The sequence below is a fragment of the Trachymyrmex cornetzi genome, unplaced genomic scaffold (genome assembly GCF_001594075.2).
Source record: "Trachymyrmex cornetzi isolate Tcor2-1 unplaced genomic scaffold, Tcor1.1 scaffold412, whole genome shotgun sequence".
In the NCBI taxonomy this organism is placed as follows: Eukaryota; Metazoa; Arthropoda; class Insecta; order Hymenoptera; family Formicidae; genus Trachymyrmex; species Trachymyrmex cornetzi.
The window spans coordinates 272,876-286,050 of record NW_017298876.1 but is presented as its reverse complement, the minus strand read 5'-3'; the positions used below and the strand labels follow the sequence as shown (position 1 = coordinate 286,050).

General features: G+C 38.4%; 2 protein-coding genes across 2 annotated transcripts in view; both read left to right on the top strand.

The window, feature by feature from the left end:
* The first annotated feature begins 33 nt into the window (after positions 1–33).
* Positions 34–9,710, top strand: His2Av (Histone H2A variant). The gene is made up of 5 exons (XM_018512484.1): positions 34–117; positions 264–341; positions 6,434–6,547; positions 7,522–7,651; positions 8,173–9,710. The coding sequence occupies exons 1-5, from the start codon at positions 115–117 to the stop codon at positions 8,232–8,234; spliced, it is 387 nt and encodes a 128-aa protein (XP_018367986.1). The 5' UTR covers positions 34–114; the 3' UTR covers positions 8,235–9,710.
* Positions 9,711–10,704: 994 nt separating this feature from the next.
* Positions 10,705–13,175, top strand: part of Cad87A (cadherin 87A) — a 257,421-nt gene continuing 254,950 nt past the window's right edge. The window contains exon 1 of the mRNA XM_018512442.1: positions 10,705–10,856. The gene's annotated coding sequence lies outside the window, so the exon portion shown is untranslated. The remainder of the gene's footprint in view (positions 10,857–13,175) is intronic.

Below are 13,175 nucleotides of genomic sequence, written 5' to 3'. Positions count from 1 at the left end.
ACGCGCCCGCAGCGCCAAGCGCATTTGGCGGGCTCGTCGCGTTTAGACGGCGTCGTTCGTGGCTGCTCGTAAGTCTTTCGTGCTGTGTGAAGTGTCGAATATCCACGTCGCGCAATGGTGAGTATCCGCGAGTTTTTGACGCGCACGACGGCCATCCGTGCCTACCGTCGGCGTCCCCGCACGCCGCGGACCCTCCTTCGTCGACTGGCGGAGTTTCGCGGCTGGATCTTGCGAATTAACCTGTGATTTTCGTGTCCGAACAGGCTGGCGGTAAGGCGGGCAAGGACTCTGGCAAGGCAAAGGCGAAGGCGGTCTCGCGTTCGGCTAGGGCCGGCCTGCAGGTGAGTCGTGTGAGACGTTTCGACGCGGCTAACGTACGTCGGTGGAGGATCGATTTCCCTGGACAGTAACGCGTGTTTTCCTCGATGGCATCTCGTTCAGGACCTCCTCGCATTCTCCATCTCGTGCGCTCTCGCGGCTTTGCAGGTTAAATCATCATGGTTGTGGCGCGAAAAGTCCGGCCGACTCTCGACGGTCTCGACACCGCGGCCGGCGAAGCGCTTTTCCACGGCACGTCGCGTGCCCGGATACGTCGTTACATACGCGTCGCGATGCCGCGTACCTCGCTCTACCCACGCCACGCTGAACCTTTCAGAAACGTCCCCGTGGGACGGCTGATTTTTCGAATTTCGTCGCGTATCGTACGCGGATAATTTTCAAACGTGACCGACCGGCTTGCCTCGCGTTCCGGGTCGTACCTTTCTCTCTCTCTTTCTCTCTCACTGCCCGGGATCGTTTCGGCGGGAGATTACTTAGCCCCGCAGCGGACCCGGCGACCCGCTGTAAATCGAGAATCAATTTTTGCCGCGAACCACAGAGCGGTCGGTGCAAACTTCCGACTTGGTGCGGACGAGCCTCCAAATGTTCCAACTGACACAAGCCGAAGACGTAGTATCCGTTCGCCGTTACGCCGTTCGTTTGTTGTTTCCCCGTCCGTCCGTCCCTGAGCGATCGCCCCGCGATCGACGCGACGATTGTCATCGATACTCGCGCGGCCGAGCTTGTTTTTATCGTATTTACGTTCGTCGCGACCGCGCGGCTGTCCATCGATCGTGCGTGCCGTCGCGTTTATTCGCTGACTTAAGCTCCCCGTCGCGTCGACGGGACGCGGAATCGTATGATTCCGCATCGGACGGCCCGATCGAGGAGGCGCGAGAATTGCGAATTTCAAATGAATCGCCGATATTCCCTTCTTGTGTTTAAGGTGGTCTTATTATTGGCTGTCTACAATGGGAGGAATATTGTGAGCATTAAACTTGAAGAAATTGATCGATCGTAGTCAATTCTAATTTTTTATTGTGATTATTCGATTCCTTACTGTTATAATTTACTACACCATATTATTACCAGTAGGTTTGTTGATATTGCTTGAAAATTTTTCCGCTAAAAGGAGATAAATATATATATGTGGCGTTGAAGAGAGAGAAAGCGCGGAGATACAGAGTGCAAAAAGTACATACAGCGCGAACAGATCTATTGTAGACAAACGACTCTTTATGGACCATCTACAATGGAAGTATTATTGTGTAGTACACCGTCAGCTGTTAGAAGTTGACCAATCACAGATCGTTCTCACGTTTGACTGCGATTGGTCGATTTCTTATGCACATTTCTTATACACAATTTACTACACCATGGGTGCTTTCCATTTGATAACACAAGTTTCGATACAAGCGTCCTTCTATCCTTCTATCCTTCTTGACATTCAAAGAGTGACAAAGATGAACGACATTTGTGTCGAGACGTGTCATCAAATGGAAAGTACTCCATATTACTCCCATTGTATAGACAACTTTTTAAATACAGCCTTGAAATACATTGCTCTGTGATTAGCTCGTATCTCAAGACTGTACTTAGGACACAGTCTTAAATATAAAAATTGACCACAAATACCGGTCTTCGTCTTCCTCGATCGCGATACGTCGTCGCGTGGGTGGTGTTGCTTTCTAATTACTGGATATGTCGATCGATCGTTTGTCGTTTATACTGGGTTATCGTTTACTATCAACTAATAAAGGGCACGTTTTGAAAATATTATCCCGGTACATTTCATTCATTTCTCCGTAACGATCCGAGGAATGTTGCCCATTTGACGCGGAATGCAATTTTCGCTGATGCAATTTGACGATCAGGGTGCGTTCTATTTGACGCTCGCAATGCTCACGAGTATTATCCTTGCTTAACATTTGATGAACAAGGATGAAATATTCAACGAGCGTTGTGAGTGTCAAGTGTCAACGCACTCCCGTGATGCAACAAAATTTCGTCAAATAAAACCGAAATTACGTAATACAGGACGGAAATAAACGTAGCGAGTAATGACGTTATTTATTATTATTTTTTATTTTCGAAATGTCTGTTTATTGAGTTTGAATTCACATCGTATTTGGTTCGGCTTGTCATTGCAAAACCATCTGCATTAAGTAACTTGGCAGTTAAACATTAAAAGTATCTTATTTTCATCATCAGATGAATTAAAATGAAAGCAGCGGTGTTTTTTGAACAAAAATATTTTGTTCAAACAAAAACTGTTCTCTTATTCTCGTTTAATTTAAATACAATGCGTTTTAACAAAATTAGAGATTTACAGAAAGTTATATACGTCCTCTCGTCGAAAAAAAAATATAAATACATGACCGCGATTAAGTTGGTTATCGCTGTTTATTAAAAGTTCTAGTTGATTTTTTGATATATTATCGACATACCGCGTTTCCACAATCGTGATTAAAATTCTCAATTGTAATCACGATCCGTCGTTCAAATGTTGACTAAAAATGTCTGTTCAAAGTGTCACATCAATGAGCAAAATCCTTGTTTGTGTTGAATGCGATCGAATCTTTGTTTACAAGCATCGCGTATGCTTACATTTAGCTGATTCAGACCAGTTTCTATCGATGTCATTTAATTTTAATTTCGATTTAACTTATCTTTTCCTTTTTCTAATTTTTATACCCGTTTCTACCAAGTAGATTAATTTTAATCTTCAATAAACGATTTATTAATTTTTAATTTAAATTTAACTTAATTTTCACCTTTTTGTAATTCTTACGCTCATTTTTACGTATAGATATGTTTGCGGTTGCTTGCATTTTTTTGTACTAGGCATCTTCGCTCTCTTTCTCTTTAATACCCGAATATATTTATCTTATTTTATGTGCAAAAATTTTTGGAGATTTTAATCAACGCGAATAGACCTAACATAGATTAAAATTAATTTTGGTTTAACTAATTTTTTTCTAATTCTAATTATTAGAAAAGAGTAATTTAAATAGAGATTAAAGTTGGTCTTACAATGACGATGGACTGGGCTTTAATATTAATGCAAACGAGGGACCGAAATGGGCTCCTAGATTACAAATCGATATTTCTGCCCGATAATTCTGTCGCCAATAACATTTGGCAAATAAGATTACTTCGATACACCACGCACTCTTAAAAAGACAGATTAGAGCCACTTCTCCGCGAAACGATACTCCGAAACTACGCTTCGCCAGCAGGAATTAATTATACTTTCGTCGTACTTTGGAGTACGTACAAGATCGCGCAAAAATTCAGCATATTCAACAAGTCTCGATAGCCCAGATATTCCCGGTTATTTACGATTCTCGTCGAACGGTGCTCTTTGTGAAAATTCGCGACGCGTCTCGGGAAAGATAAAAAAGTTATAGCCGATTCTATCGAGTGATCTTAGCCGAATTAAACGCAATACGATTGTAACAACAAAAATGTGTGTCGCTCGTGCAGCGAACGATTAAAGATTTGAAGTCTCGGTTTGTAATAGATGAGCGTGAAGATACAGCTTGTGTTTCGACTTGGGGTATGATTCGAATTTTTTTCTGACAAACTTGACGTACACCATACAAATTCTCATTGTTACGAGTTAGAATCTCTGTAGAAACGCGATATTTCGACATGTTGTCGATTGTGAGCCCGGTATCGGCGGTGACAAAATTATTGTGCAACAATATCGACCGCGTTTGAGACAGGAGAGGGAAGAGAGAGGGGGGGGGGGGGGAGTAAAGACTAGCCACTTACACCGCACGGGAGAATCTTCGAACGAGAGAATGAGAGAATTTTAGAGAGCGGACGAGCTAGAGCGAGGTTCTCAAACGCGTCTCGAGGCGTCGGATGACGAAACTTTGTGCCAAAAGCCGGAGAGCCGACGGGAGAGAGAGAGAGGGGAGCGACAGGGCGAAAGGGATAGAGACGGAGAGGAGAGAGAGAGAGGAGAGAAAGAGCGAGCCAAATCGTACCGCTCGATATTCGTAGCGTGAGAACGGGACGAGGTCTGATATTCGCGCGGGTTCCGCGAACAGAGCCGAGAGAAGAGCGGGAATTTTCCTTTCTCCCTCTCTTTTTCTCTCTCGGCGGAGAACGACGCGGAATGTTGAAATGACGAGGCGGAATGTGCCCGGGACGTTCCGCGACGAGCGGACAGACGCGACTTCCCGGGGCGACGATCCTCGCGGAAGAGGACGGATGGGACGACCGAGGTTCATCCCGGCCGCGTTGTGTTATGGAACGGTTACGCGGAAATCCGTGCCGTCGCTTATCGCTCGATATTCCGAGTCGAGAGCCGAGAGAGGCAGAGAGAGAGAGGCTACCGACGCCGTGACCGACAACGACCGGATGTCATATGAATGGATAGTAGACGCGAGTCGATCCGTCCGGAAAACGTTCGACCGGTACTGACGCAAAGTTCCGGCAGAAGTCACTAGACGCGTCCTCAGTGGCGAATTAAGATACAGGGTGTCCCGTACCCTGCCGCAAGAAAGTTTCAAAAGAGTCTCGCAATTATTGACTTAAGTCGATATCATTAATATGTCAACATTTGGTGATCAAATTGTGGTGTCAGGTGACTGAATTATTGATTTCTATTCTCATATCGCAAAACGCTACATAAAACGATATATATTGTTGATTGTAAAACACATGTCCATTTCTACCAACGTAGAGTAACTTTAATCTCAATTTAATTAATTTTTATTTTTTTTTCTAGTTTTAAATATTGGAAAAAGATGAAGAGTAAGTTGAACAGGCATTAATCTTCAAGTAATAATAAGAATTTTTAACAATTCTGGATTTTAGGATTGCTATATTTCTGAGGAAAAAAAAGTGATTTAAATATTTTTAATATTTCGAGTTATTTATTATTTTTTTAATTATAATTTTATTATAATTTGCTTTTATTAAATTTCTTTTGTGCAGCCCTAAATAAACGCTTTCTGCTTTCATAGGGAAACCGTCTCTTAAATGCAGTGAATTCATCGAGAACATTGTTGACGCTACGTTCAGATCAAATGTAATTTTATTTAAGTAGTTTTAATCCGTCACGAATTATTCGTTCGCTAATTATGTATAAAATAATTATTCAACCTCGAACGTAGTTTTAAATACGATTTATATCGCAAATTGTTCGTATTTCGCGTCTTAATGCAAATCTTCCGAGCAGAAAATTTGAAAGTTTAGGTGAAATACGAAATTATTGAGATTTATATAAGTTTTTTTGTGTTATTTCCGTCTTCTAGTTTACAAATATTTGAAATTCCTCTTATCAAGAATGTTTTACTTAATAATGAGACCATTAGTCTTTTTACGGAATGTTTTTATCACATTTAGTGTTCGTCAGTAACAAACGATATATTTAATTACGTTATTTGCTTTATTTATTTCGCTGTTATTCTACTTGTTTTATATTTTGCGAAAAAACGGTTTCATATTTACATGTTTTTTTTTTCGTGTCTTGTCTATCGAGTTATTTTTTTCGAATATTCCTGTAAGATTTGGGCAATATTGTTTAATAAACATTTCGACATAAATAAGTTTAAAGGTCCAAATTTAAAAACATAATGTCTAAAGATATAAACTTAAAAATATAACTTGAAAATACAAATTCAGTCAATTTTTTAATTATTTCTTCGGGATATCGTTTCCAATCGTAATAAATGTAAGCAACAAAATAAAATTTTGCGCCTTAATAACATCCAATTTAGATATAATGCAAAAGTTCGGTCTTATTACGGAGTCGAGTTATACTTTATGTATATATATATATATTATTGACAGCGTCTGGAAAATAGAATGCCGGTAATGATGTTTACGAAGTTTACCATAACTACGTGATAGTCGAACAGTCGTTCCCTTTTCGCTCTGAACCTAAAGTCCAACTTCGAGAGACCGAGCTTTTTATATCACTACACACGTATTACATACATTTCTGCGCGTAACAGTGACGTCAAGTCGCTCAACGCGTTAGAAACATATACCGGGTGTCGAGGCGACGAGGGGCTGCAGGTACTGTCATCGCTCTCTCGTCAAATCGCTTTCCCGGGGTGAGAAAAGCGCGGGCTAATACCACCGTCTCTCATTGCAGTTTCCCGTAGGCAGAATTCACAGGCATTTGAAAAACAGAACCACGAGTCATGGTCGGGTAGGCGCTACTGCGGCGGTCTACAGCGCGGCCATTTTGGAATACCTTACGGCCGAGGTAAGTGAGCATACATGTGTGTGTATGCGTACGTGTGTGTACATGAGAGAGTGAGAGTGAGAGAGAGAGAGAGAGAGAGAGAGAGAGAATGCGAGAGATTGTAACTGATATTGTAACCAAGACCGAAATCGAGACTCCATTCAGTTCCGAGAAATCTCATAAGATCGAGTATTTCGTATGACAAGCTGATAATTTGACAATTGAAAGTTTAAACGAAAGGAGATACCGATACAGATAAGAATTTAAGCCGACAAAGGAAGATAGGAAGCAAATAATAAATAATTACAAATGATAACGACGAAATAGGCGGGATTACTTGTGAGAATAGGGAAAAATATTTATGTATTTGACTGTATTATTGTTTTTATCGTTAGTACATTGTGTTTGTCAAAACGTTAGAAATATCTTAAAACGTTTTATCTAATCGTTAATTATAGTTTGAATATAGTTATATTTGGAAACAATGAAATTTGATATAAATTTAGTTAAAATTAGACTTAGGGTGCAGTTACATTATTCAACATTTAATTATTCAACTATTTATATTTTATGCAATGTAATTAAATAATTAATGTCCAATAATGCTTGCGTTGACGCAAATCCAGGAAGGAGACAAAGAAGGAGTGGACATTGTATACAGAACATAGGCAGAGAGAGAATTAAAATACAGACAGAAAACCGTTACAAACGCGGCAGTATAAGTGTGGTGGCGTCACAGTCTCTAAAAACATGGCTCTCTTTCCCGCTTTTATTTTTGAGTTGAATTTATTTTAAATTAATTAAATATTTAATATTGAAGGCAATATACGTTTATTGAAATTAAAATTGCCATGTACGCGCGAGAGAGTAATTCACTTTGACTGACAATCATTTTTATGGCTTATTATTTTCATTGTTTGTATAGCTATTATCGATATATTTTATTTTTTTATAGAATGGTTCATTAAACAGTTACAATTTCTTTTTGCTCTCAGGTATTGGAGTTGGCGGGAAATGCATCAAAGGATCTGAAAGTTAAACGTATTACACCTAGACATTTGCAACTCGCTATTCGTGGTGACGAAGAATTAGATAGTCTCATTAAGGCAACTATTGCCGGAGGAGGTACGTGTCTTTTCATAATTTTTACGTAGATTATATGTTTAACTATAGTTATTAACGTAATTTCATTATTCTTAATTATTTATAATTTCGAAAATTATCAACTTTATGGGATAACATTTTGTATGTAATAATGTTCAAAGTTTCTGTACACATGTAGTAATTTTTTTTATGACTTTTATACCAGTGAGAAAATGAGAAAGAAATTTATGAATACAATAGAATATTTCATTTACTTCAACAAATACAGAAGGGAACTTGTTTTACAAGAACTGCCTTAGTCTTACTTATCCTTCCACGCACTCCTATTTATGCGTCTAATTACGTAACCTTTTCTCTAAAACTACTCAACTCTTTACTCCGGATGTCTTAATTAACTCCTGTTCTCTCCTAACTTTATATACTTGTCCACCTCCTCCCTAGTATTCTTTACTCACAACTTATATTTTCACAGCCACCTGTTTCATATTACTGACATACTTCCTCTGAGAAAGAAATTTATGTATATTGTTGTTTGATTGCAGGTGTTATTCCACATATCCACAAATCACTTATTGGCAAGAAGGGTTCGCAGAAGCCAGCATAATTTAGCGATAATTGATATTGAATATTTTAAGATTCGTGGACAAACGGGAGGAGGAAAGAGTTGGTCCAGTGCTTGTTAACAAAGTGTACCTAGATTACTAAATCGATGGCGAGACTGGCGTGATATATACATAGATATATATATATATAGATATATAAATAAAACAGTATATTGAGATATAATTTAATATAGATAAAAAAATAAGAGTTAAAGAAAGACAAATGTTCATTGACAATTGACAAACGGACAAGACAGGGAGAGAGAATGAATTCTAGGCCGAGTGTAGGAAATTTTAGTGTGTTGCGAGCGATGCGTTATAGCATGGCTCGAGATGACGGAAGTCTTTGGTAGTTTGCAACTTTTGAACATTGTGAAAACATCAGAGAACTTATGAAAATCTGTTCAATTACCATGTTTAATTATTTACAACTGTGAGCGATTACTTTACCAAATCGCCATCGTTGAACTTTTGTCTCATTTTCGTTTTTGAATCGCGTCATGTACTTCTTAAAAGGCAGGTTTTGTTTATTTGCTTTCAAATAACTCTTTCTCATTTCACAATCTCGTACAGCACATATGAGTCCAATTCATTGTTGCATATAAATTGAATATGCTTTATTAATCTTCATATATATACGTTTATGTCGGTAAAATTACGCAGATTATGAATAGTTAATCAACAGTTCCTTATTGTTGAAATGATAAAAAAAGAAGGAAAAATGGCAAACTTCAGTGTAATTTTCGACTTAAAGTAATTCCATTTGGCCAAATTCATATAAAATGTATAATAAAATTTCAATTTGCTAGTTAGATATTAAATCGTCTCGCGCGTTCATCACGGTTCACAAGTTTCTTGCGCTTTCCTCCTGTCAGAATCACGAAGATTATTATAAGGTTTCGAAAATAATAGCAACGATTCCAGAGTTTGAAAGTTTAACCATATGACTCGATTGTACATAACAGTTTTAATTACATACAGAAAACTCGTGTAACATATGGATGAAATTGAGTTTGTGAATATTAAGTTCTGTGAGCTACTGAAATTAAATGAACTTTTCATTTAAAAAACCAGATTGTGGAATGTTTAGTTGTGTTACAAATTTTTTTTATCTTGCGAATTAATAAGCGAAGACTTGACTTTGTTTCTTGTAAAATAATTTGAAAAATAGATACAGAAACGATTCGATGTATCCGATGATTTGTTTGCACATATGAAAACGTGCCTATTTTTTATTTCCGCTCATTTTTTCTTTCTCATTTTAATGTTTGTCACTTAGTTATTCCTACGATTTAGCTTAATTTTTATTGTACCTACACGGTTTCGCACCATATGTAAAACGTTCATTTTCATACATAATAAAGATAAATTTTATTAAACTTTGCATGCATATCATAAATTTGTACCATATGTAAAACATTTATCAGATAAAGTTAAATTGCATGTGTGTCATGAACTATTGCTTTGTATAAAATCATGAATTAGGAGAAGGTACGTATTTTATTCCTTAAAAATAGTAAATTAATTTTACTATCATAAAAATTTTCGATATAAAATTTTGTTGGTCGTTATAAATTTTATTAAATTGCATGTAAATAAAATTACTGCGACACTATATAAGAGTTTGAGTTAGGAGCTATGTATTTTATTCTTGAAGAGAGAACAAACTATAATTTTATTTTCATAAGTAGTTCAGTGCTTCTAATGTGAAACGTTTGTTAGTCATAAATTGTATTAAACTGCGAATTATAAATTACTGCAATAATTTATACAAGATTTTAATTTAGAACGTACATATCTTATTCTTTAAGAAAAGAACTATAATTTTATTTTTATAAGCAACTTGATGCTTCTAATTATAAAAAAGGAATATTGGAAGAATATACATAAAGAATTTATATCAAAGAAAAAAAAATTACATGCATGTTTATCGTAGGTATTTATACACCTATCTCAAAATAAAAAGAAAAATAGAGATGATGTGGGCAATCCTTGTGTATATACATCGATTTTATAAATAAGCTACGATTCCACTCGGTCGCTCTTGATGGCTTCGGGTATTGCCGGATATCGAAAATAGATACGCTTCGGTATATATTCGTATATGTATTTCGTTGCCGACGTGACGACAGGCGACAGCCCTGACCATGCAAGCATTGCCAGCATTGCAAGCTCGAACGCGTCCGTGCGGTGGCGTCGTCTGGCGAGTAACGCGTGAAGTTGCCGCGGTTCCCGCCCCCGCCAATTTTACGAGCTGCTCTGGCTGCTCTCGCCGGGCACGCCGCACGATAGCTGTGAAGTTGGCGGGGCGGGAGGGGAAGGAGTGCCCGCGCCTGCGCGCTATTGGCGAGCGCGAGCGAAACGGAGCTCCCCCCACTCCCACTCCCGCCGCCCGCCGCCCGCCGCCCGCGATGGTTGCGGCGTTTGGAGTAGACGAGTAGTTGGAGTGAGTGAAGTCGCAGTCGCCTTTCACGGGTACGGTCGGGTTGGTCGGTCGGTCGTTCGGTCGGTCGGTCGCCCGAGCGGGGCTTGGAGTAGCGTACACGTTCGCGATCGCTCTCTCTCTCTCTCTCTCTTCGTTCGGAGTCGCTCCGGGAATTAACGTCGTTGCCGGTGCATCCTTGGTAAGGACCGGCTGTGTGACACGCGACAGGCGCGCGCACGCATACGCGCGCAGCACGACGCATACCTCGCTGCCCCGGGCGCGCACTTGGCTCTCGCGGTGACAGGTCGCGTGGAACAGGAGTCGAAAGTGTGTATCTCCCGTAGGGAGACGCGTGTCCTTATTCCGTCTCATTCTATTATCATCGTATTACGACATCAAAAAGAAAAAAAAACAGATCGAGAGAGGTAGACGTGCGTGCGCGCGCGCGTGTGTCTCATCTCCAGTCGTTCAAAAACACGCACCGCCCTGAAGTTGCCGCTGCGTCCGTCCGGTGTATGTACTCCGCTGTCGCGTGAAGTTGCCGGTACGCACATCGTCTGCATGCAAATTGGACGTGCGCGCGCGCGAGTTCGTGATCATTTTTCCTGCCGGCGATCCTCTCCTACTCGCGATCAGTGCCAGTCGCGTGCGGAATTCGCATCCGAGAGTTCAAGGAAAGAGCACGCCGTCCCCTTTCCTTTCTCGCTCGCCTCGCTTTACGTCGTCATCAGGTTGTCGCTCTACGTTGTTTGGGACAAGGTAAAAAATCATCCGTTCCCGGCTTCCGTTTACGTGACGTCATACAGGTGATTCGCTTGCTATTTCGAAGACGTGTTGTAACAATTTCTTAATAGCGTTACAAGATATATAGAACGAGAATTATTTGATAATTTTTATCCGTTCCCTATGCTTGAAAATATTGACGATATTTTGATATCGAAGTTGACACTCGATGCTGAATCTTGACGAATGGTTATTCAAGTCGTGGAAAGTTAAAGAATATAATAATTTAAATTATATTATATATGTATGTTTATATTATATTATAATTAAAATTTAGTTGATAAGATTTTCGATGGCTTTAAACACCATGAATTGGATTTTATCTATGACGAGGACATTCGTCAGTAGAAAGTAAATGGCCGCATTCAGCGGAATGTTTATTTTGTAACTACTGGAAGTTTTCTGCGCTGAGATAATAGAACTGTTCTTTTAGATCTAAAAGTACAATTCAATGAGTGCGAAGAAAACTTCCAACAGTTGCAAAATAAACATTCTGCTGAACGCGGCCAATGCACTGAAAAGAAAATTTACTAAATCTTACTACATGTTTCTTTGAATAGTACTAAGTAAACATTTACTTATAGTAATAAATATTTGCTCAATAAAAAAATGATAGTTAATCAAATTAATGATTTTTGTACCAAATAAATTTTAATTTATGCAATACGTAAATAAATGTATAGTTTTAAAATTCTGGAAGAAAACCGTTTTTTCCAATTTTTCCGCGGATTTTTTCGGTTCCTTTTCCAAAAATAGAAAAATTTGATGTGTGTGTTCGTAAGATCTGCTATATTTCTTTCCGAAAAGAAAATAATTTTAGTTTTCTTTTTGCAATTTAAAAAAAAGCTTTTTTAAAACACTATAAATATATGTTTACATTTAGTTAATATTTATTTAGAATTATCTAACAAATGTTTATTAAAATTTAGTATTTCTTTCAATGGGAAAAATATAGTTTGAGGTATTATATTTGATGGGAAAAGCAATTATTTCAGATGCATTGTCGTTGTCAATCTAATCTTTCAATCTAACAATGTAAATATTGCAAAAATTCATTCGCTGGCTGTACATGTCGACAAAATTTTTCTTGTAAAGCTGTACAAGACGTTATAATTACTTATTACAATTATTAGAAAGAATACCTTTTATTGAATACAGCAAAAGTGAAAAGCATGTTACAGAACGTCGATAACTCTTTTTCTTTATCAGATTCATGCGATAAATGTTTTATTTACGTGGCGAAATCTGTTTGGTTGCGTATTTAATGATATTCATTTTCATATTTTTTCAAAAGTATTTATGAATGAATAATATTTGATATTCGTTATTAGTTACTTTGATGTCTCACGTAACGAATCAGTTTATCCGTATAGTCGATTAAATTCCAGCTAATTACGCCCACAAACTCGAATGATTAATTATTAATTACTCCGAGCCAGTAAAGATTAACGAACATGTGCGTGCAATTATGGTCGTTTGGACGCGACAAATGGAAGGAACGTAATTGCGAACGCCTACCTTCGCACATGTAACGTATTGAGTAAATCAAAGTCTTCGTCTTTCCGTGTAAAATCTTTAATTGACTCGATCTTTTAAGAATATAATCGAAAGCAAGTAACTCGATCAAAGTGTAATTTCTTTACTTTCTTAATCGAGCGCCATATTGCCTTCCCTCGCGCGTATCTAATGTATTACATGATGAATTGAGCTGGAACAGATATCTCTTTCATCTAAA